This window comes from Saccopteryx bilineata, chromosome 2 (assembly GCF_036850765.1).
Source record: "Saccopteryx bilineata isolate mSacBil1 chromosome 2, mSacBil1_pri_phased_curated, whole genome shotgun sequence".
Classification (NCBI taxonomy): domain Eukaryota; kingdom Metazoa; phylum Chordata; class Mammalia; order Chiroptera; family Emballonuridae; genus Saccopteryx; species Saccopteryx bilineata.
This window is the reverse complement of record NC_089491.1, coordinates 323,942,053-323,963,417: the sequence shown is the minus strand read 5'-3', so window position 1 is coordinate 323,963,417 and position 21,365 is coordinate 323,942,053. Positions and strand designations below refer to the sequence as shown.

The following is a 21,365-nucleotide window of genomic DNA, read 5'->3' as shown; positions in this document are numbered from 1 at the left end:
GCATTAAGAAAAGAAGTCAGAAATGATTCTCAGCATCACATTTTGCCCATGCAACAGAGTGTTGTTATTCAAGGTGTGCGTCAGCCTTCGTGGTCTGATGAATGAGGTCAGCACAGCTGTGTCTTGCACACACAGACTTCCACCTTAGCCCTCACCAGAGAATCTGGACACTGGCAAAGGCAGTGGGCATTTACCACTCTCAGTGGATTTGCCTCTGAGCAGTGGGTTTCCTTGTTTGTGCCTATCCCTGAGGGTGGGCGCCCCATAGAATTCCACATCTAAAATCATTGAGTGTTGTGGATCGGGGCTTAGTGTAGGACCTGGCTGGAGCCACTTATAATTAGTAACTACATTATTATTGTTGTTAATATTCATATACAAGTGATTTTACTGTGTTAATAACTCAAACCAGATTAGAAGGATCAGGCCACCAGATAAGAAAGTTACAGGTGGGGTAGATGTGTATGTTGGGGACATACAGAGAATAGGTATTCACGGATTGATCTGTAGAAGGGAAGAGGTGAAAACGAGTTCTTACTACTAATTCCTTCCGAGTGAAGGCCCCTCTGAGGGGACCCATTTTGAGTAAGAGCGGGCAGAGGGCCCAGACTGTGGCAAGGCTTGTCTTATCCTGAGTACCTAAAGTTAGATCTATTTTTTTCTGGAATCTAAAAATTTGCTGGGAAGGAAGGCAGGGACCAGACATAAAGGACCCGACCCGCCACTCAGTCGCGGCCGTGATGAAGCAGGCATTGGCAGCGCAGCGCAAGGTTGTGAGCAGCGTTGCGCTTGGAAACTGAGCCCTAGGAACCTGTCGCTGTGTTCTCACGCTGCGGGGTTCCCGGCCCTGCCTCGGGGCAGCTTAGGGGAAGCCTGCAGTTTGAAGGGCTTCTTCTTGACCTTCAACAAAAGTGGTACTATCCAGTCCCCCCCCCACCCGTGCCCCTTCGCAAATTCTGCCTATGCCTCTGGCAGTTGAAGCTCTGGATTCGTTAGGGTTCCCACAAAGATCGTCATTCATCGACCCTTATAAGAAAATTTGCTTTTCATCTTGACATTTTTTCATTTCATTTTTTGAACTAGGAAGTGTGCCATGGTCCATCGGTCAGAGCTCCGCCCCATGCCCGTGGGACTTCATGAGGAGGAACGGAGTGGCACAGGTCACCGTGCTCCTGTCAGGTAAAGCCACGCTATCGGGGGACACTGGCAGCGCTGGCTTCACGGTTGTTGGAAGCAAAGGTTCTGGAACCTGCTGCGTTGTCCTGCATCTCCAGCCGGGCACAGTGGCGCCCACCACTGAGTCGTTAGTGTTTGCTGGAACCTCTGTTAAGGAGAGGAACACTCAAAAGCCCCGTTGCTGACACCTGTGGTGATGTCTTGGTTATTTTTCCTGTGAGTTTGATTGTATATCATTAGGACAAATCGGAGGGCAACTGACCACTGATAAGAGAGTGACAGGAAGGGTGTGAAAAGATGTCTGTTACTGTCAAGTACAGAGTATGCAAAATCTGGTCATTATAATGGTACAAGCTAATGTTCAGTGAGTGCCTACTATATGCTGAGCCCTGTGGTTTACAGTGCATTAAAAGTATAAATTCATTTAATTCTTCCTTTTTTTAATTTAGTGAGAGGAGGGGAGATAGACTCCTACATGTGCCCAACCGGGATCCACCTGGCAACCCCACTAGGGACTGCCCATCTGGAGCCCTTGTTTCATTGCAACCGAAGCCATTTTTTAGCACCTGAAGCAGAGGCCATGGAGCCATCCTCAATGCCCAGGGCCAACTCTGATTGAGCCATAGCTGCAGGAGTGGAGGAAAAGAGAGAGAGAGAGAGAAGGAGGAAGGGGTAGAAAAGCAGATGGGCACTTCTCTTGTGTGCCCTGACCAGGAATCGAACCTGGGACTTCCACATGCTAAGCTGTTGTTCTACCACTGAGCCAGTTGGCCCGGACAAATTCATTTAATTCTTATAACAGTCCAATGGGATACATATTTCTGTTTATTCTCATTTTTATACACAAGGAAATTGAAACTCGGAGAGATTGAAGGCTACAGATTTCATCATGTATTTCTCATACTTGGGAATGGAGTCTTTAAAAAAATCAGTTTCAACTAATACAGTTTTATTTTATTGATTGAAATATACCTTCCACAGTTAAAAAAAAAAGTGTGAGCTTCTCCTAGGAAATTCAAATTCCTTTAGGCTCAAGAATGTATTGAGAGAGCAGCAGAACTTGCAGGGGGCCAGGGACCTGTGCATAAATGCTGCCTTACAAGGCCAGAGCTTTCTGTGGGTTGGACTAAGCTCTGATGACATTCGCTCCTAGACTGTGAATACTGAATCTGGGGACAGAGCCAAGGATCCTTCTGTGTTTCTCTCCCTTCCAGGCCCTCGCGAAGGCTGCCTCAGTAGTGTGACTTACGTGTCCATGATCCCTCTTCCGATGCTGCAGAACTACCTCAGGCTGGTAGGTGGCGCCACTGAACGGAGCTCACCCCCATCCCTACACTGGAGCATTGCGTAGTTCATTCGTACTTTTAGAAGAGTGTGTGTGCCCTCCAACCCTCTTCCACGTGCTCTGACACCATTATCTTCCACAACAGCCCAGGAGGCTGCTGGTCACTTAGTTCTGGATTTCTGTCATTGTCATCCAGGTGTCCATTGCCCAGACCCAGAGATCACCTGTGAGTTGATAGTGCTGCAATTTGAGCAAGAGGGGTGACTTGCTAACAAGGACTTGACATCATATAACTAATCAATGTGGAAGAGTATGGCTATAAATATCAAGATGACTTGCCGTGAACTTTTATAACTGAAAAATCAGTAAATGTGTTAGCATCCGTTAGAGCAGGGGTCCCCAAACTTTTTACACAGGGGGCCAGTTCACTGTCCCTCAGACCGTTGGAGGGCCGGACTATAAAAAAAAACTATGAACAAATCCTTATGCACACTGCACATATCTTATTTTAAAGTAAAAAAAAAAAAACAAGACGGGAACAAATACAATATTTAAAATAAAGAACAAGTAAATTTAAATCAACAAACTGACCAATGTTTCAATGGGAACTATGAGCCTGCTTTTGGCTAATGAGATGGTCAATGTCCGGTTCCATATTTGTCACTGCTAGCCGTAACAAGTGATATGACACGCTTCCGGAGCCGTGACACGTGCATCCTGCATCACCGGAAGTAGTACTGTACGTGAGCAACGCCCTGCTTTGCAGTGCCGCCACATACAGTACTCCAGGAGCTCCTCTCACCACCAATGAAACAGGTGCCCCTTCCGGAAGTGCGGCGGGGCCGGATAAATGGCCTCAGGGCCGCATGCGGCCCGGGCTGTAGTTTGGGGACCCCTGCGTTAGAGTATTGATTTTTCCACTTTAACAGAAACCAGAAAATTATACCTTACACAGTGTAGAAGTTTAGTGTTCTCAAATATAGGAGTGCTAGCAGGTGAGAGGTCCGGGAGGGCGAGGGGCCGTGTGACCCTGCGGCACCACTCTCAGTGCCCTGGAGTCTTGGGCATGGCTTGTGTGGTCCTTGGTCGCCCCTGCACCTGGCGCTGGTCTCAGGGCAGAGCACCTGGAGGGCAAGCCGCTCCTCGCAGGGAGGTGGCCCGCGTCCCACTGCGGGAAGTTAGACACAGGTCCAGGTGGGACCGGCAAGTTTGGTGTTTTTGCTGGGCAACCCTGCGGACATTAGGCATTTCTGTTACTAACAGGCACAAGTAGGGAATATGGTTATCAATAGAAAGTAGAAATTATCAATACAAAATGAGTAATTGTCATGCTCTGCATTTGTCCATTAGTTATTTCATGGCAGGCAGCATGTCTTATTTACTTATACCTGAAAAACCTCTCTCTGCGGTACTCTCCCCCATTTTATAGATGAGGAAACTGAAGCAGAAAGATGCAAAATAGCTTCCAGGCCAATGGCTAGTGAGTGATGAAGCCAGGATCATGCATTCCCTGATACACGTGTGTGTCTGTGTGTAAGATCTATGTAAAGCTAGTTAAGTATATATTGATGATGTAACACTTTAAGCAATGATTTTCTTTACTGCCTTAATTTCAAAAGCTTTTTAAAAAAATGAATGGGTTTGACTATGACCCTTTGCAAAAATGGTTTTCATTAACTATGAATTAGTATCTTTGTTCTTGATGAAAAAAATGGATTTTTTTTTGTAATACAGATCAGTAATTTTTATTATTCAATATAATTCAGGTTGTAATAAAAGCCTTTTCTTTCTGTTCTCATATGTTAGCACTCAATTTCCGAGGATTCCAAGACAATTATGTAGAATTTTAAAAAGCATTAATAACCCCTAGCGTCACAAAGTGTATATTCTGTAGTTCGTCACTTAGTCCCTCAGTAGACATAGGGTTTTAAATACAGTGAAAATGATGTCGGTTCCTATAACCTTAAACTGTAGGTGAGACAAACATCCTTGTGGTCCAATAACTTGTGAAATGTAACCAGGTCACCAACATACTAGTTAATTTCTAGCAACAAGACACCTGGAATAGCAATTAATAAATGTGTTCATTAGATTGTAGAATCATTTCTTTATAAGAAATAATTTTTCAAAAGCACTCCATAGTTCCACTGCACGCAGACATGACAGATATCAAAGATCTCATTCATTCTTCTTTTCTCAGTGAAACCGGGAGCAGCTGGAACCTTACCAGTTTCAACAAAACAGATTCAAAGGCAGCTTCCTGTCCACCCTAAAAATCAGCAGCTGGGGTTCCTTTAATTAGTGTTGTGTTGGTCAAAGACTGTGGCTACTTGGAGATTTTACTGGATCCCAGTGTTCTGCTACCTCTTCTTTCCCCAAGAATTCTGACATAATTAGCAGGTATAAGTCTTGCTGTTTGACCATCAGGACTAGCCAGAAACCCCGATGAAAGGAAATATTGACAACTATTTCATTGATCTGGTTAGGCTCAACAATGGGATTGACCAGGGGTCCCCAAACTTCTTACACAGGGGGCCAGTTCACTGTCTCTCAGACCGTTGGAGGGCCGGACTATAAAAAAATATATGAACAAATCCCTATGCACACTGCACATATCTTATTTTAAAGTAAAAAAAACAAAACGGGAACAAATACAATATTTAAAATAAAGAACAAGTAAATTTAAATCAACAAACTGACCAGTATTTCAATGGGAACTATGGGCCTGCTTTTGGCTAATGAGATGGTCAATGTGCTCCTCTTACTGACCATCAATGAAAGAGGTGCCCCTTCTGGAAGTGCGGCGGGGGCCGGATAAATGGCCTCAGGGGGCCGCATAGTTTGGGACCCCTGAGATTGACCTTTGTCCGAGCAGCTGGAGTAAGTAGCACAGAAACATTCTAAGGCCTTACAATTTAGGAGAGAGCATGTCTTCTAAGTCTGACACTTTCATTCTTTTTCTTTCCTATTTGCTCTTCTTTCTCTGATGTATCAAAGTAAAACTGGTTTTTCTGCAACTGAGAAAAACGTTTGTCTCATTCCTTTGCTTAATTTAAGCAAAGGTTGAAGTTGTGTCAACAACTGGTTTTCAGGAATGTGGGCCTCAGGCTGTCAGGGGAGTCAGTCCCTTCCCTCCCTAGTCCTCCTCAGCAGCTCTGCACCAGGAAAGGCTATGGCTCAGAGCTTCTCATTCACCTGTTTAGATGAAAAAATGAATAGAAAGGCAATGCAGCTGAATTACAGCTGCATGTGAGCCTTCTCTGCGTAGATCTGCCAAATGAAATGTCTACTGGCCCCATTCCAGCCACAGTTATGGCTGTGCTACTAATATATGAGACATAGTTTAACTACCAAAGACCAACAAACCAGAGACTAAATGAATACTGTGGTCAGCTCTATTCTCAATTTAATGAGTCTATGTGAAGGGCTTTTTAAATCTAACAACTCTTGGATGAAGATAAAAACTATCATTTTAGCAATCGCTTCAAAATTCAAAGTGAGCAAGGCATGAACATATAATGGTTGACAGTGTTTCTTCTTCCCTACAAGGTTATACAGCCTTTAAAGAGCTAGACCACTTTTGTATCTTGTTTAGTTATTTAATTCAGTTGTTTGACAGCTGTTTACTGAGAGCCCCCTAAATGAAGGCAGTTTTAGGAATTTAGGATATAGCTATATGTAAATAAGGTGCATTCCTTAAATGCAGGGAGCTGACATTCCAGTAGAGAAGACATATTAAAAACAAACAAACAAAAATGCATAGAATGTGAAGCCAGCACTAATTACAAGTATAAAGAAAAATAAAGCAGGCAAGTAGACAGAGCTAGTGGAAGGGGTAGCAGATAGGGCTTTTAGATGGAGTTGGTAGCAATAACCTTTCTGCGGTGACATGTCAACAGGAGACTAAATGAACTGAAGGCCTATGGAGGGTGCTGAAAGCAGAGGGAACAGCAAGTACAGAATACCTACACTGGCAGTGAGGTCTGTGAGAGGACCGGAAGCTAGATCATGCATGACTATACCAAGGACTTTGAATTTTATTCCAGGTGCAATAGGAAGCCATTGGTAGTAGGATTTGAGCCAGAGAGTGACATATCCACTTAGTGCCACAATAATTATAAGCACAGTGATATGTCCTTGAATTGTTGAAAACCTAGTAATATCTGATATTTATTTTTTATTGATTGATTTTAGGGAAGCGGGGAGAGAGGGAACAAGAAGCATTAGTTTGTAGTTGCTTCATTTTAGTTGTTCATCAATTGTTTCCTGTATGTACTTTGACTGGGCAAGCATGGAGTTTTGAACTGGTGACCTCAGCGTTCCAGGTCAGTGTTCTATCCACTGTGCCACTACAGGTCAGGCTGACTTCTAATGAGTATTTATTATATGCCAAGCTCTATTCTAAGTATATAGATGGTCTCATTTGATCATTCTATGAGATAGATACTTATTATGTTACTCCCATTTTACAGGTAAATAAACTAAGACTCAAAAATAATTTGCCTAAGGTCCTCAGCAAGTAAGTGGTGGAATGTAAGGAATTGAATCGAGGCTTTCATTCTCATGCATGTAATCATAGTTTAAACTAGTTATTAACCTGTGGGTAAGAAAGAATTGCTTGAACCAGTCTTCACTATGTGTGTAAATGTGTCATGGAAAACACATGTATTAAAGCCTTTATGCAGAAAACCAATGGAGTGAAGACTTTAAATCAGGCTCTTAAAATAAAAGATGTTATTTTTAAATACTTTCATTAAATAGTTAAATTAATAAAAATAAACTTTAAAATTCTATCCTTGAGTTTAATAAAGAAACATCTAACTTATTGGAGTTTTTAGTCATTAATAATTTATAATAATTGAACTTTTTGCATGAACTCAAACTTTCCTCTTAGCCAGTTTGCCATTTTATTAACTTATTCATAACTTTATATTTTAATATTTCAATGACTCTTAATGATTATTGAAAGGCAGATACCGTGAGCCAAACCAAAAAACATGAAGCTAGTGTGTTCCAAAAGGAAAATTTCTTTTTAAAATGCCTGTGTGAGGCCCTGGCTGGTTGGCTCAGTGGTAGAGCGTCGGCCTGGCGTGCGGGAGACCCGGGTTTGATTCCCGGCCAGGGCACATAGGAGAAGCGCCCATTTGCTTCTCCACCCTCCCCCCTCCTTCCTCTCTGTCTCTCTCTTCCCCTCCCACAGCCAAGGCTCCATTGGACCAAAGATGGCCCGGGCGCTGGGGATGGCTCCTTGGCCTCTGCCCCAGGCGCTAGAGTGGCTCTGGTCGCGGAAGAGCGATGCCCCGGAGGGGCAGAGCATCGCCCCCTGGTGGGCAGAGCGTCGCCCCTGGTGGGCGTGCCAGGTGGATCCCAGTCGGCGCATGTGGGAGTCTGTCTGACAGGGAGTTTGTCTCTCCCTGTTTCCAGCTTCAGAAAAATACAAAAACAAAACAAAAAAACGCCTGTGTGCAGGCAGGCTGAGACCAGCAAAGGGTGTCAGCCCGAGGTAGGGATGGAGCAGAGGTTATATGGATTCATCAATGGGCCTTGGGCAAAGGTGGTTGCAAGACAGCTTCTTTTGTTTGTGGTTGAGAGGGGTGCCACAGTGCCTCAAATTTGTCTGCACCCTAATCTAATTGTCCCTTGTCAGCATCCAGCTGCAGCAGAGATCTGAGCTGGATTACTGAGTAGGCAAGTCCTTCTTCCTCCTCCAGGCCTGCATTGTTCTTAAGAAAGATGGTGTCTGAGTAGCCATTTTATCTATCAATTATTATATCAAAGAATACTTGAATAGCTCGCCCAAATCTGAGCCCTATTTTAAAATGCAGGACTCTGAATCCCACAGGACATAATTCTTGAGTTTCTTCCACCTATTAGTCATCACTAGATTATACTTACTCTTCATACATCCCAAAATGAATTTGTTACATTCCCATAAAAATAATGTCATAAATAATGGTTATGTACCTAAGGCAGCCTCCCAGATCTTCACCAGCCTCTTTAGCAGATGACTAGGTTCAGCCTGATTTTTTCCAGAGTATGAAGAGCCAAGGCTGGGGAGGGTCCCAAGGGAAGGAGGCCGGGTCCCTGTTGTGAGGAGGGGGGGGCTCCAACACCCATGGATCCTGAGGCTCCCGGGTGGCAATGGAAGGAGATTCTGGCCAGTTGGGCTAGTGTCAGCCCAGAGGGATCTGGAGCAGGGAGAGTTCATGAGAGCTAGAGCCTGGGTGACAAGGGTGGATTGTGTCAGGATGTCTATAGTTTTATCTTTTTAAATAGCTATAATACAGGCCCTGACTGGTTGGCTCAGCGGTAGAGCGTAGGCCTGGTGTGTGGGGGACCCGGGTTCGATTCCCGGTCAGGGCACATAGGAGAAGCGCCCATTTGCTTCTCCACCCCCCCCCTTCCTCTCTGTTTCTCTCTTCCCCTCCCGCAGCCAAGGCTCCATTGGAGCAAAGATGGCCCTGGGTGCTGGGGATGGCTCCTTGGCCTCTGCCCCAGGCGCTAGAGTGGCTCTGGTCGCGGCAGAGCAACCCCCCCCCCCCGAGGGGCAGAGCATCGCCCCCTGGTGGGCAGAGCATCGCCCCTGGTGGGCGTGCCAGGTGGATCTCGGTCGGATGCATGCGGGAGTCTGTCTGTCCCCGTTTCCAGCTTCAGAAAAATACAAAATAAATAAATAAATAGCTATAATACCCAAGTTACTTGAGGGCTTAGTTTTATTTGAATTTAATAACCAAGCCTGAGCTTAGCTTTTACTGTTTCAATGAGGTAATTTTTAAAAATATAAAATATTTGTGTCTTGTCAACGAAAAAACTTCCAAACCTAGAAGAACTTTTTAGTAAGTTTATTTAAGCCAAACTGTTGACAGTTTCCAGGAAGCAGAGTCTCAACAGATTGAGAAAACGCTCCAGAAAATAGTGGTTTTACCACTTATTTTATATATCAGAATGAAAGGGAAGACATAAGGGTGCCTCATAAGATAGTTATAGTTCATTAACATGATAGTGGTGAGGTTTGTTGGCTCATGCTGTCCTGGGATGCCTGCCTTGCAAGGCTGCAGAATGAGATGACCTTACATTTTAAAGGCATGTTATCAGGAATGTTATTGTAGATGCAAAGGACAACAAACAGGCTCAATTAAGGTAAACACTGACCTTTGTTTAGAGAAAAATACCACCTTAGGACATGACTACACAACATGAACTGCTTTTAGTTAGAAAGTTTTCATTTTAGACCAGTGGTCCCCAACCCCTGGGCCGCAGACTGGTACCGGTCCGTGAGCCATTTGGTACTGGACCACAGAGAAAGAATAAATAACTTACATGATTTCTGTTTTATTTATATTTAAGTCTGAACGATGTTTTATTTTTTTTAAAATGACCAGATTCCCTCTGTTACATCCATCTAAGACTCACTCTTGACGCTTGTCTCAGTCACATGATACATTTATTCATCCCACCCTAAAGGCTGGTCCATGAAAATATTTTCTGATATTAAACCGGTCCGTGGCCCAAAAAAGGTTGGGGACCACTGTTTTAGACCATCCTGTGTGGTTACGTTAGGTCTTGAGTCTGCAAAGCCATCATGCAGAGCTCACCTGAGCTTGTCAGGTTTAGTTGGTTAGCTCGGTCTTTTTTTTTTTGTTTTCACCCAGAGTCTCCATGTATGAATTCTAATTTCTCTTGAATTTTATTATTGATTAGGGGTTCTTATATCCTATTAAGAGAGGCCTCAGCAAATGGTTAAAAGCATCTTTGGTTTGCCAATATTGTTTAGGTTTGTTTTATATGAATAAATTGATAGTAACTGTCTTACTGACAAAACGCAAGACCTCAATTCTTGTCCTCCCGAAGGAAAGAATTCAGTCAACAGACAAAGGAAGCAAGCTAAGCAAGGGCTTACTGACCATGCAGGAACACACCCAGAAGGGACTGAGCAGGTGGGCACTTGTGAGAATGAGTTACTCTGATCAGTTACAGAGCTTAGGGATTTATGAGCTTTTACTTCCTGGACTTTAGTGTTTCCGTTTTTCCAGCTTCTCCCTCTGGTGTATCTGTCTTCTCTGTGCTGCTGTGTGGCGGAGACTGTATCAGGGAACTGGAGACGAGTCTGGGTGTGGTGAGGCCTGTTCCGGCTTAAAGATTCATCTAGACCCTGCGGACGTGCAGGAATGCACAGGGGCAAACATTTCTCCCTTCCCCACCTTTGCCTGTCCCGGCTCATTTCTAACCTGCTACCTAACCCATATAATACAAATTTATTTCTTTAAAATTGAGTGTCAGAGAGGTCAGAATGAAAGTCCTAGCTATAAAGCATGACACCTAAGCCATAGCCAATTTTACTGTCTTGGTAAAGATGTTTTCTATTCCTTCTTGAGTTCAGCATCTGTAAAGCCAGTAGCCAAGGCCACCATCACAGCTGCCTGGCCAGTGCAGGTTCACATTTGATTAGAACAGATGGTAATGAAACAGCGGAGCCCAGAACTGGTGTGCTATTAGCTTTAATCCTAGCTTGCACCCTGCGGGCAAGAAAGACACACAGTGGGAAAACACTTCCCTTTCCATTCAGGGCTCCCATAGCCACTGACTTATCCAAGTTTCCTAGAATCAAAGGTTTCTAGCTCACCAGCTTTATTCACCTCTGTTCCCCATCTACTTCTCTCTGCACAAACTGTGCACAAACTGGCTTCTTCTTCAGCACTCTGCCATCTTGGCTGCTTCTCTTCTCCCCCTTGTGGCCTTTCTCTGCTCTTCTACAGCATGGGCTCCTCCTAGAACGTAATTACTTTTCCCCCCGGAACTACATGATCTCTCTTCCTTTTAAGATGTTTTGGTGCAAAAGCCCTGCCCCAACACATATTAACATAATCACACCCATCTCAAGCAAGAAGGGCAACTAATATTATCACCTGGGTGACGGGCTTCCACGTGGACAGTATCATCTTTAACAAAGTGAGCATAATATATTTTATCTTCCCAACAATCCACCCCTATGCTCACTTTATTACCCACAATCTACACCACCGGCATCCCTGTGCAAGGAAATTAGGCACATTACACAAATTACAAATACATGACAATTCATAAAATTTCAACAATTACAAAGGTAATTCACCAGTCTCTGAGCACTTTGCCAAAAGTGCAGAATATCCTTGGTCTTCTTTCTAGCCATGGGAAAAGCTTCCCAGGGCAAGGGAATGATTCCAGCAAAGCCGCCCCCCAGCCCCATCAGGGTATTTCACATTGTCCAAAATCCTTAAGTCCATCCAACAAAGGAGCCAGTGCCCATCAGTCATAGTCCAGGAATCAGTCCACACACATGGGGTCTCAGCCACCCCCTTCATCCCTGCCGTCCTGGCAGGTCTTACACTGTCCCAAAGAGGAGCACGTGGCAGTGGCAGTTAGCATTTCTATCTCTGCTCCAGAGAGCATGATGGCATCCACCCCATGACCCAAAATTGCAGACCTACCAGGGGCATAGTAGGTACTCCTTGCTGCTGGGCTCTTATCTTCTGGAGACTGCAGATTGCAGCTCCAGCCTGATTCTCCTCATCCTCCAAAGAGGAACTGAAAACCCAAGCTCCTGCTGCCAGGCTGGAGCCCTGGGCCGCCACTGCCTTCTGCTCTGTGTGCCCTGCAGCCCCAGCTCTGGCCTCAGACCTGGCCTCTCACAGCTGCTGGCTCTCCACAACATCCAGGGCAATCTCAACTCACGAACCTGTGATTCCTTCTCCAGTGCCTGCTCCATTTCCAAGCGAATCTCTCGAACCTGGTCGGCCTCCTCTGGTGCTTGCTCCAGCTCCAGGGTCGGCATCTTTTTCTCCCATGTTTGCTCCAGCTCCTTCCACTGCTCGGTTTGCAGGTCCTGAACAGCCTCTTCCACAGAGCTCTTGGTTTCTTCACGCATGGCTATAAAAGTCAGCCAGCCTACGGCCCCTGAAAGGACAGCCATGGGGAACCATAGCAGCCAGTCCTCTCTCTCACCGCTCAAAGGTGGTGGTGGCTCCATGCCAATCTGTATCGAATCCTGCCATAGACTACGCCAAATGTATGGCCATTAGCCACGGCCACCATCACAGCCACCTGGCCAGTGTAGGTTCGCATTTGATTTGAACATATGGTAATGAAACAATGGAGCCAAGAACTGGTGGGCCATTAGCTTTAATCCTAGCTTGCACCCGGCGGGCAAGAAATACACACAGTGGGAAAACACTTCCCTTTTCATTCAGGGCTCCCAAAGCCACTAACTTAATCTGAGTTTCCTAGAATCAAAGGTTTCTAGCTCATCAGTTTTATTCATCTCTGTTCCCCATCTCCTTCCTTCTCTCTGCACAAACTGTGCACAAACTGGCTCCTTCTTCAGCACTCCACCATCTTGGCTGCTTCTCCTCTCCTCCAGGTGGCCTTTCTCTGCTCTCCTACAGCATGGGCTCCTCCTAGAATGTAATCACTCTTCCTCTGGAACAATGTGATCTCTCTTCCTTTTAAAACCTTTTGGCACGAAAGCCCACCCCCAACATATATTAACATAAAAATGACCATTCCAAGCAAGAAGGGCAACTAATATTATCACCTGGGTGACGGGCTTCCACATGGGCAGCACCATCTTTAACAAAGTGAGCATAATATATTTTATCTGCCCAACGGCATCTCACTATAATCTGGACTAAAACTCTCAAGATGGTAGACACTTTTCCTCAGACTCTGGAAAATGAAACTCCAAATTAAAGATGAAGTTTATTGCTTTAAAATAGTGCCACAGTCTGAAATGACATCACAGGTGCCACTTTGAGCATAGTGGAGACTGTAGATGCTCTTGTAACCTCCATTCTACAGGAAAACACTGGGGGGGGGGGATAAATGTATGGATAGTCTTTGTTGAGGTCATTGTTCCCACTTAATCCAGAATTCATTTGCCTCACAAAGCACTAATTGAGTGCAGCAAGAGCTTCCTGAATAGGCTGTGAAAACACAGAATAAAAGGGATTGGTACCAATTGTGAAAATAAAGCCTGTGTCCCTTTACTAAGAAGCAAAAATGTCACACTGTAAGCAGGAATTTAGAGGATAATTCTGACAACTACAATTCACCTTTTAGAAGTTAACTTTGATTTTCTTTTTTCCCCCCTTTCTTTCTTGCATTTTTTTTTAAGTGAGAGGAAGGGAGATAGAAAGACATCCCCATATGCACCCTGTTGGTCAAATAAGTTTGTAAATATGATATATATGTTTGCTCGCTTATAGTTTACATTGGGTGTGGGGGACAGGCTGTGAGCAGGCAGGGTCTTTATAGCCTAAGGCTTAGTTTTAAGATTAAACCTTTCCCACCCTTTTAATATATACTAAGATCTTTTCGAAACTAAGCTTTTCCCCACACCCTTGACTGTTGCATGATGTGGGGTGGTCCACTCTCATAAGGAATCCCATTATGCCTCAGATAAGTGACTTTGTATCAGAGACTTCCCTGTTTGTATATTGGATGAAAGGTTTTGATTTTTACACTATAAAATGGGACAAAGGAAAGCAGAGAAAGGCCACGTGGAGGAGAGGAGAAGCAGCCAAGATGGCGGAGTGCTGAAGAAGAAGCCAGTTTGTGCAGAGAGAAGGAGAAGGGGAACAGAAGTGAATAAGGCTGGTGAGCTAGAAACCTTTAATTCTAGGAAACTCCGATAAGTCAGTGGCTTTGGGAGCCCTGAATGGAAAGGGAAGTGTTTTCCCACTGTGTGTCTTTCTTGCCCGCGGGGTGATTAAAGCTAATGGTCCAGTTCTTGGCTCCATTGTTTCATTACCATCTGTCCGAATCAAATGTGAACCTGCATGGGCCGGGTGGCTCTGATGGTGGCCGTGGCTACTGGTCTTACACACTCCAACCAGGATCCACCCAGCAACCCCTGTTTGGGGCCAATGCTCAAATCAGCCAAGCTATCCTCAGCACTCGGGGCTGATGCTTGAACCAATCAAGCCACTAGCTATGGGAGGGGAAGAAGGAGAGGAATGGGAGAGGGAAGGGGAGAGAAGCAGATGGGCACTTCTCATGTGTGCCCTGACCTGGGATTGAACCTGGGACATCCTTACACCAGGCCAAAGCTCTATCCACTGAACCAACCGCCTAGGGTCTTGGTTTTCTTTTTCAAAGAAGAGATCTCTTTTCAACACAATTAAAATATTTACCTCCCATCCAAAAATTCTGCTTGCCTATCTGTCAGCCTTTAGAGCCCTCTTCCGGAAGCATGTAGCATGTATATTTATTATATCTCAGATCCTGCCAATAGAGACGTTTCAGTTGCAACACTAGCACAGATAAACATGTTTTCATGGCATACCTCTGTGTGTTTGCACCAGTCTCAGGAGAGCAACAGGTTCCCACCAATTACTGTTTTGGTTCATTATATGGCCAGTAGTCACAGCTTTTCTGGCCATGCACATACAGGTTCTCATTGGATTCAGGCAGACAGTAAAGGAAGTGTGGAGCCAAAAATGGTGGGCCATTCCTTTATTAAAATTTCACAGTGGCTGATGAACAAACCTACAGGGCTCCCAAAGCCACTGACACATTCTCCAGTTCTACAACCAGGAGAATCTTCTCCAGTGTCTCCTAGAATCAAAGGCCCCACCAGTCTCAGTGGAGCTCGCAAAGCCCCTCACCTCTGGTTCCCCATCGGCACACCTTCTCCTCTCTGCACAAAGTGGTTTCTTCTTCAGCACTCTGCCTTCTCTCTGCTCTCCCTGCTAAACATGGTTTCTTTCTCTTTCTCCTTCTTCTCTCTTTTCAAAACTTCCTGGCACAAAAACCTCTTCTCTGCCTGACCTGTGGTGGCACAGTGGATAAAGCATCAACCTAGAAACGCTGAGGTCGCCGGTTCAAAACTCTGGGCTTGCCTGGTCAAGGCACAAATGGGAGTTGATGCTTCCAGCTCCTCACCCCTTCTCTCTCTCTCCTCTCTCTCTCTCTCTCTCTATCTCTTCCTTTCCTCTCTAAAATGAATAAATAAAAAAATTTAAAAAAAAACAAACAAAAAAAAAAACCTCTTCTCCAGCAAACATTAGTAAAACAATGGCCCTTCCCAAGCAGGAAGGCAATTTGCAATTTCACAGACCACATGTACCTGGCGCTGCCCAGCCCCCAATGCAAACTATAAGCGAGCAAACAGAAAAATCATATTTTACAAACTTATTTGACCATCAGTTCAGAATTTAAATGGTAATTGACACAACTATATCATTTGATGAGGTAGAACAAAATCATATTAACAAAAGATTGATAAAACCTGAGGTGAGGAGAAGCCTGCTAGTAGAATGCAGGCGTTGGACTCTGTGAACGACCTGGCAGTCAATACATTTGTCTTTTCCTTTGTTTACTTCTTTAGTTCACTTAGTTGTAGTTTACCTTTTCCCAGAAAGGATATTTAGTCTATGAACACAAAACTCTTACTGCTAGTGAATGGCCTTTGTTCAATGAAATTTTAAATTGAATGTTTCCTGCCTATATTTTATAGGGCCCTTGATCTGAGAACAGATGAAGTGTTGAGATTGAAGGCAGTTTATCTGTGGAGCTGGGTCTCTGGCTGTTATTTGATTTCAAAATCAATCTTAAGGAAGTACAAGCAGTTTGACAGGATGGCTGTAATGAATAGAGAGCGCTCTTGTTTTCAGAAGCGAGACAAGATTAACTAGCAGTGCTACTTGAAAATCTCAGGGGTAGAATATTTGGTAAATCTTGAAGTTCTGTGTTCAGTTTTACTGGTGTGAAACAATCCATTCCTTGTGAGAGAATTTCTACCCAGTAAGTCATGGCAGTTTGAGATTAATTTGGGGAGCTCAGGACTTATGATTCAAAGTTGCACCTGGCTAGCAATACCTAACATGTATTTTCCCAATAAAGTTCTTTTTGAAAAGTCACAAAACTTCACAATAACAGAAAAATAGAGCTGAGGTCTCCCTTTGGCAAGAATTTGGAAATACTTTCTACTGCCTCTATAGGACAAGAGAGTGTTAGGCCTAGTTATTTGAGGCCAACTGGAAATTAGGTAGGACCATACTATTAATACCCTTCTAATGTTAGCAGTGAAATGGCACCAGAATGTTACCAGCAGTTGGACCTTGGTTTAGCAACTTTGTTACTTGAGCTCTGGCTAAGAAAGAATTCAGAGGCAATATTCAAATACAAACAAAAGTTTATTTAGAAAGTCACAGAGGCAGAATATGTGAGCCATGGAAAAAGTGAGCCAGCTGGGCTGTGTGGGCTCAGGAAACAAGTTATAGAGCCAGAAGAAGGGCCTTGGAGCTTCTGAGAAAGAAAACAGAAAATGCGCATGGGGGAAAGAAAGCGCAAAAGGCACAGGCATGCTCCAGAGAAAAAGAGAGAACACAAGTCCAGGGGAAAGAAGGGAGTGGGGAAAGGCGCTGATGTGCTAAAGAGAGAGAGAGCTAGCTCTGAAGTCCTTTGTCTTGAAGGTTTTTATCTGGAGACCTCAGGAGAGGATCTTTTTTTTTTTTTTTTTTTTTTTTTTTTTTTTTTTTTTTTACAGGGACAGATTGAGAGTCAGAGAAAGGGATAGATAGGGACAGACATACAGGAACGGAGAGATGAGAAGCATCAATCATCAGTTTTTCGTTGTGACTTCTTAGTTGTTCATTGATTGCTTTTCATATGTGCCTTGACCATGGGCCTTCAGCAGGCGAGTAACCCCTTGCTCGAGTCAGCAATCTTGGGTCCAAGCCAGTGAGCTGTTTGTTCAAACCAGATGAGCCTGCGCTCAAGCTGGAGACCTCGAGGTCTCGCACCTGGGTTCTTTCACATCCCAGTCTGACGCTCTATCCACTGCGCCACCACCTGGTCAGGCAGGAGAGGATCTTAATAGACTAGTCATCAGCTTCCCAGGTGTCTCTTTTTAAGGTCTTGGTCTCTACTGGTGGGTTGGTGTCAGGGCAGGGGAGTCATTAGTCATCCAAGCTGGTCCTGATGTCGACTATGGCATTGCCCCACCTGCCCTGACTGTTTTTCTGGGCCTGGAGCTGAAACACAACTGAGGCCTAGATGGTATCCTAGGGGTTAATGCTGAAGGGAGCGGTCATGCAAAGTTTCTGTGAAAGTTGCCTGAGGCTGTTTTCTGGCTCCCCTGTTCCTCTGAGGGGGTCTACCACATGACAAGCTAGTGACATGCCAGGGGAGGAAGGATACAGGGAGGGTCCAAATCGCATGACCAATGAGATCCTAGGGAAGGAAAGGTCACCCAGGGGCGAGGGCCCACCCTCAATTGTCCATTGCCAGGCCGAAAGCCCTGAGTAACTTCTGTACCTCGCCTATCATCCTTGCTCTGTTCATGCCTAAGTGCCTGCTACACTATTATCATCATCAATATTAAAGTAAAGAAGCAGGATTTACACTGGTTAGAAAATTGGGCATCTGTCCTTTGCTGCATAGTCTGTGCTTTCTGTAGTCCTATGATATTCTCCTCCACCCCCTGGCAATGCAGGTCCTTCACATTCCTTCAGAGATGGAGGCTCCCGGAAACACCAGGACAGGGAGTGAGAGGGGATTGGGGAGGTTGCTGCGTCTGGGCCTCGCCCCTGGGTGAGAGGGGATCCGGGAGGCTGCTGAGGCTGGGCAGCCTGTGTTATATAAGCACAGTCAGTGGGTGGAGGCAGGAGCATCCTGCCCCCTGGGGCTGCATTTATTTTATGCATTTGTCTGCCTTGGCGACAGCAGGAGTTCAGCCCACTGCAGCCATTGCTGGATCCTGGTGTTTAACTGGGAACTACAGACACCAGCTCACTACCTACAAAATGATCTACGGCAGGAATTCAGCCAAAAAAAAAAAAAAATGAGTGGACACTGAATGAAGCCAGTGTTAGTGCACACATCCTGCTTCACCGCAGATTCTTCCTGTGGCTTCACAAGTACGTGAACACTAATAACAAGTTGACGTCCTACCTAGGAAGAGCCCTGCAGAACAGAGCGGAGGGATTGTTTTGAAAACTCAGAAGAAAAACACACCTTAAAAATTAGTAGGAAAAAAATGAGGAAAAAGTGGAACATTATGTTCGTTCTCTAGAGGAGGCAAGATGATAGACTGTGAAAGCAGGCTGTCTTGGAAGAGTGCAGGCTGAGAGAAAAGGAACAGTGTTAGAAAGGGGTGGACGAGGAGAGGCACTGTAAGAGCAACTAGGAATGCAGTGGGCTCATGGAGGGGAGGCGGCAAGGAGCAGACTGAGGCATTGAACAGTCCGTGTTGTGAGACGAGGTCTCCCTGGACGTAGAAGAGGACACTTATGATGAGAAAGGGACAGATGTCTTCACAGAGCACAGAAAGGGGGCAGAAGTTAAGCATGGTGGTGTCACAGGATGGAGAAGGTTCCCTTAGGTTTTGCAGGAAAGGGTTCAGGACACACACGCAGGAGGAGTTCATGCAGCAGTGGCAAGATTATTAAAGTGAAAGGACACACTCGGGAGGAAGAGAGAGTGGCGGGCTCCAGCAACAGCACTGAGCCCTAGGGGTTCTGCTCTGTAAAGCCAGTAGCCACGGCCACCCATCATAGCCGCCTGGCTTGTGCAGATTCGCATTTGATTCGAACAGATGGTAATGAAACAACCAATAACTGGTGAGCCATTAGCTTTAATCCTAACTTGAACCTGATGGGGAAGAAATACACACAGTGGGAAAACACTTCCCTTTGCATTTAGGGCTCCCAAAGCCACCTACTGATCTGAGTTTCCTAGAATGAAAGGTTTCTAGCTCACCAGCCTTATTCACCTCTGTTCCCCATCTCCTTCCTTCTCTCTGCATAAACTCTGCACAAACTGGCTTCTCCTTCAGCACTCCGCCATCTTGGCTGCTTCTCCTCTCCTCCACATGGCCTTTCTCTGCTTTCCTCTCTAATGCTAATCTCAGGAACCAAGAGAGTGAGAGCGAGTCCCCGGTCTGTCCCCATTTTTAGTGTAGAAATCAAAACCTTTAATCCAATATACAAATAAGGAAGTCACTGATACAAAGTCACTTAGGGTGGGAAAGGCTTAGTCTTAAAACTGAGCCTTACTTAGGGTATAATGACCCTGCCTGCTTACAGCCTGCCCCCCACACCCAATGCAATCTATAAGCGAGCAAACATATATCATATTTAAAAACTTATTTGACCAACATGCTCCTTTAGCCTCTCGGACTGGGAAAAGTGCAGGTTTATTTTGAACTCTAATCCCTAAAAGAGAGCGGAGCTTATTTTTAAACTATCCAATCCTATCCTGATTTCCTTTGGGTGGTGTCCTGCCCCTTTGGCTCCTGCCCACAATTCTCTAGGTTGGCCCACAATGGGGGGGTCAAAACCACAATGCTAATTTATTATAATCGGGGTGTAATTGAGGAAAGGTCACTTAGAGGTGACTTATGTACAGATCTGCACATACCCTAACAATAGGGATTTCCCTCTGCCCCTTTTCCCCACATCTCAGGATGTCTGTGGTTCTTCCCAGAACTGTTGTGCTGGTGGAATTATGTCGCTTATTCCCAGAGTCACTGCAAGGCAATCACCTGCTTAGTCAGATGTTTTGTTCCATTTGCTCCTTCTTTCCTTGTCAATATCTAGCTAGCTGCCTACTCTTAATGATAGGATGATAGCTGTTCCATAGAAATAAGAGAACTAGAAGAGAAATTACCAAAAACATAACAGGAGAAAAATTTCCTATAAAAAAGAAAAGCCTGACTGCATATCTAAAAGCTTTTCCATGTTCCATTTAAGATTAGGAGAAAGAGGCCATTCCTAAACAAATCTGAGTTACATTTTTTCACTACAGATACAATTAGTATATCCCCCAAGCTTTCTCATCCCCTAAGTACAAATGAGAACAGGTTATTCTTTCATATTTCTTCCTTGATAATAATTTACCTCTGCGATCCGGTGACTACATAGCCTCACTCCCTAGAAGCAGAACCGCAGCCGAACTTACCAGGCAATCCTCTCCCCCTTGTCTGTGGGGCAGTCCTGTCCATGTCCTGGTCCTTGCCAGCAAGTCTGTCATTGCTTGGCACATGGAGCCCCAACCACAGAAAACAGCCCTGACCAGACACTTTGCTGCGTTCCTCCTGTGGCTTTAGGGTGCTGACATTTCCTGGGCAGCTAAGCCACTGTCATGTGTTTTTTTCAGGCATACTGCTCTCCCTATTGCTGCCTTAGTGCCAGTGTGAATCATGCTGTTCCGTCTTCTTTTGAAGGCTCAGCAATAGTGGAATAGTATTTGAACCCAGATAAAACCCTGGTGGCTACAAGATACGTTGTTTCAGAGCCAAAAACCTAGACCCAAGTCCAACATAAGGAGCCCCTTAAAGGACTGCTCCCCTGTTTAGCTCATGGTCTGACACCTGATAGTCAAGCCTTATTTTTCTCCCCTTTCCAGGAATTCCTCTAAGCATGTCTTGGTCACCTTGGAGGCCAAAGCTCAAGTCTTAAAGGTGCCAGATAGGAAGGAGTTCCCTCTTCCTTCCAAACTAAGGGCTTTCCCCTCAAGCCAGGGGCACATTCACTGTCTTCACAGAAGTCCACCCAGACACCTTCAAAGATGTGGCCTTCCTTTATGATCTCAAAGGGACAACCTCATCAGAGCACAATAGAGCAACAACAGCACAAAGATATATATCAGATACATATCTTTACACTGTCCCATTTCAAAATGTAAAAAGAAAACAGATCCTTCATATTTAACATTTCAACTGCCCAGGACCTTTTCCACAAGTCTTTCCTGAGAAGAAATCTCCCAAGCATGGGGGTTGGGGGTGGGAGCCCAGCTCTGGGATGGTGGAGGTGGGAGAATGACCTCCCCTCCATATCTTGCTCCAAGCATCACTGCCTTTGCCCTGTGTAGAAGGCCACTGGCCTTCCATCCCAGCACATGCTACAGCTCTCCATGTTCTCAGATG

At 45.0% G+C, this 21,365-nt stretch overlaps 1 protein-coding gene across 3 annotated transcripts in view; it reads left to right on the top strand.

Moving 5' to 3' along the window:
* Positions 1–21,365, top strand: part of CTTNBP2 (cortactin binding protein 2) — a 165,822-nt gene that overhangs the window by 108,536 nt on the left and 35,921 nt on the right. For all 3 annotated transcript variants that reach the window (XM_066262172.1, XM_066262174.1, XM_066262175.1), the window contains exons 11-12: positions 1,084–1,179; positions 2,391–2,470. In XM_066262172.1, coding sequence (XP_066118269.1) covers positions 1,084–1,179; positions 2,391–2,470 — 176 coding nt within the window. The remainder of the gene's footprint in view (positions 1–1,083; positions 1,180–2,390; positions 2,471–21,365) is intronic.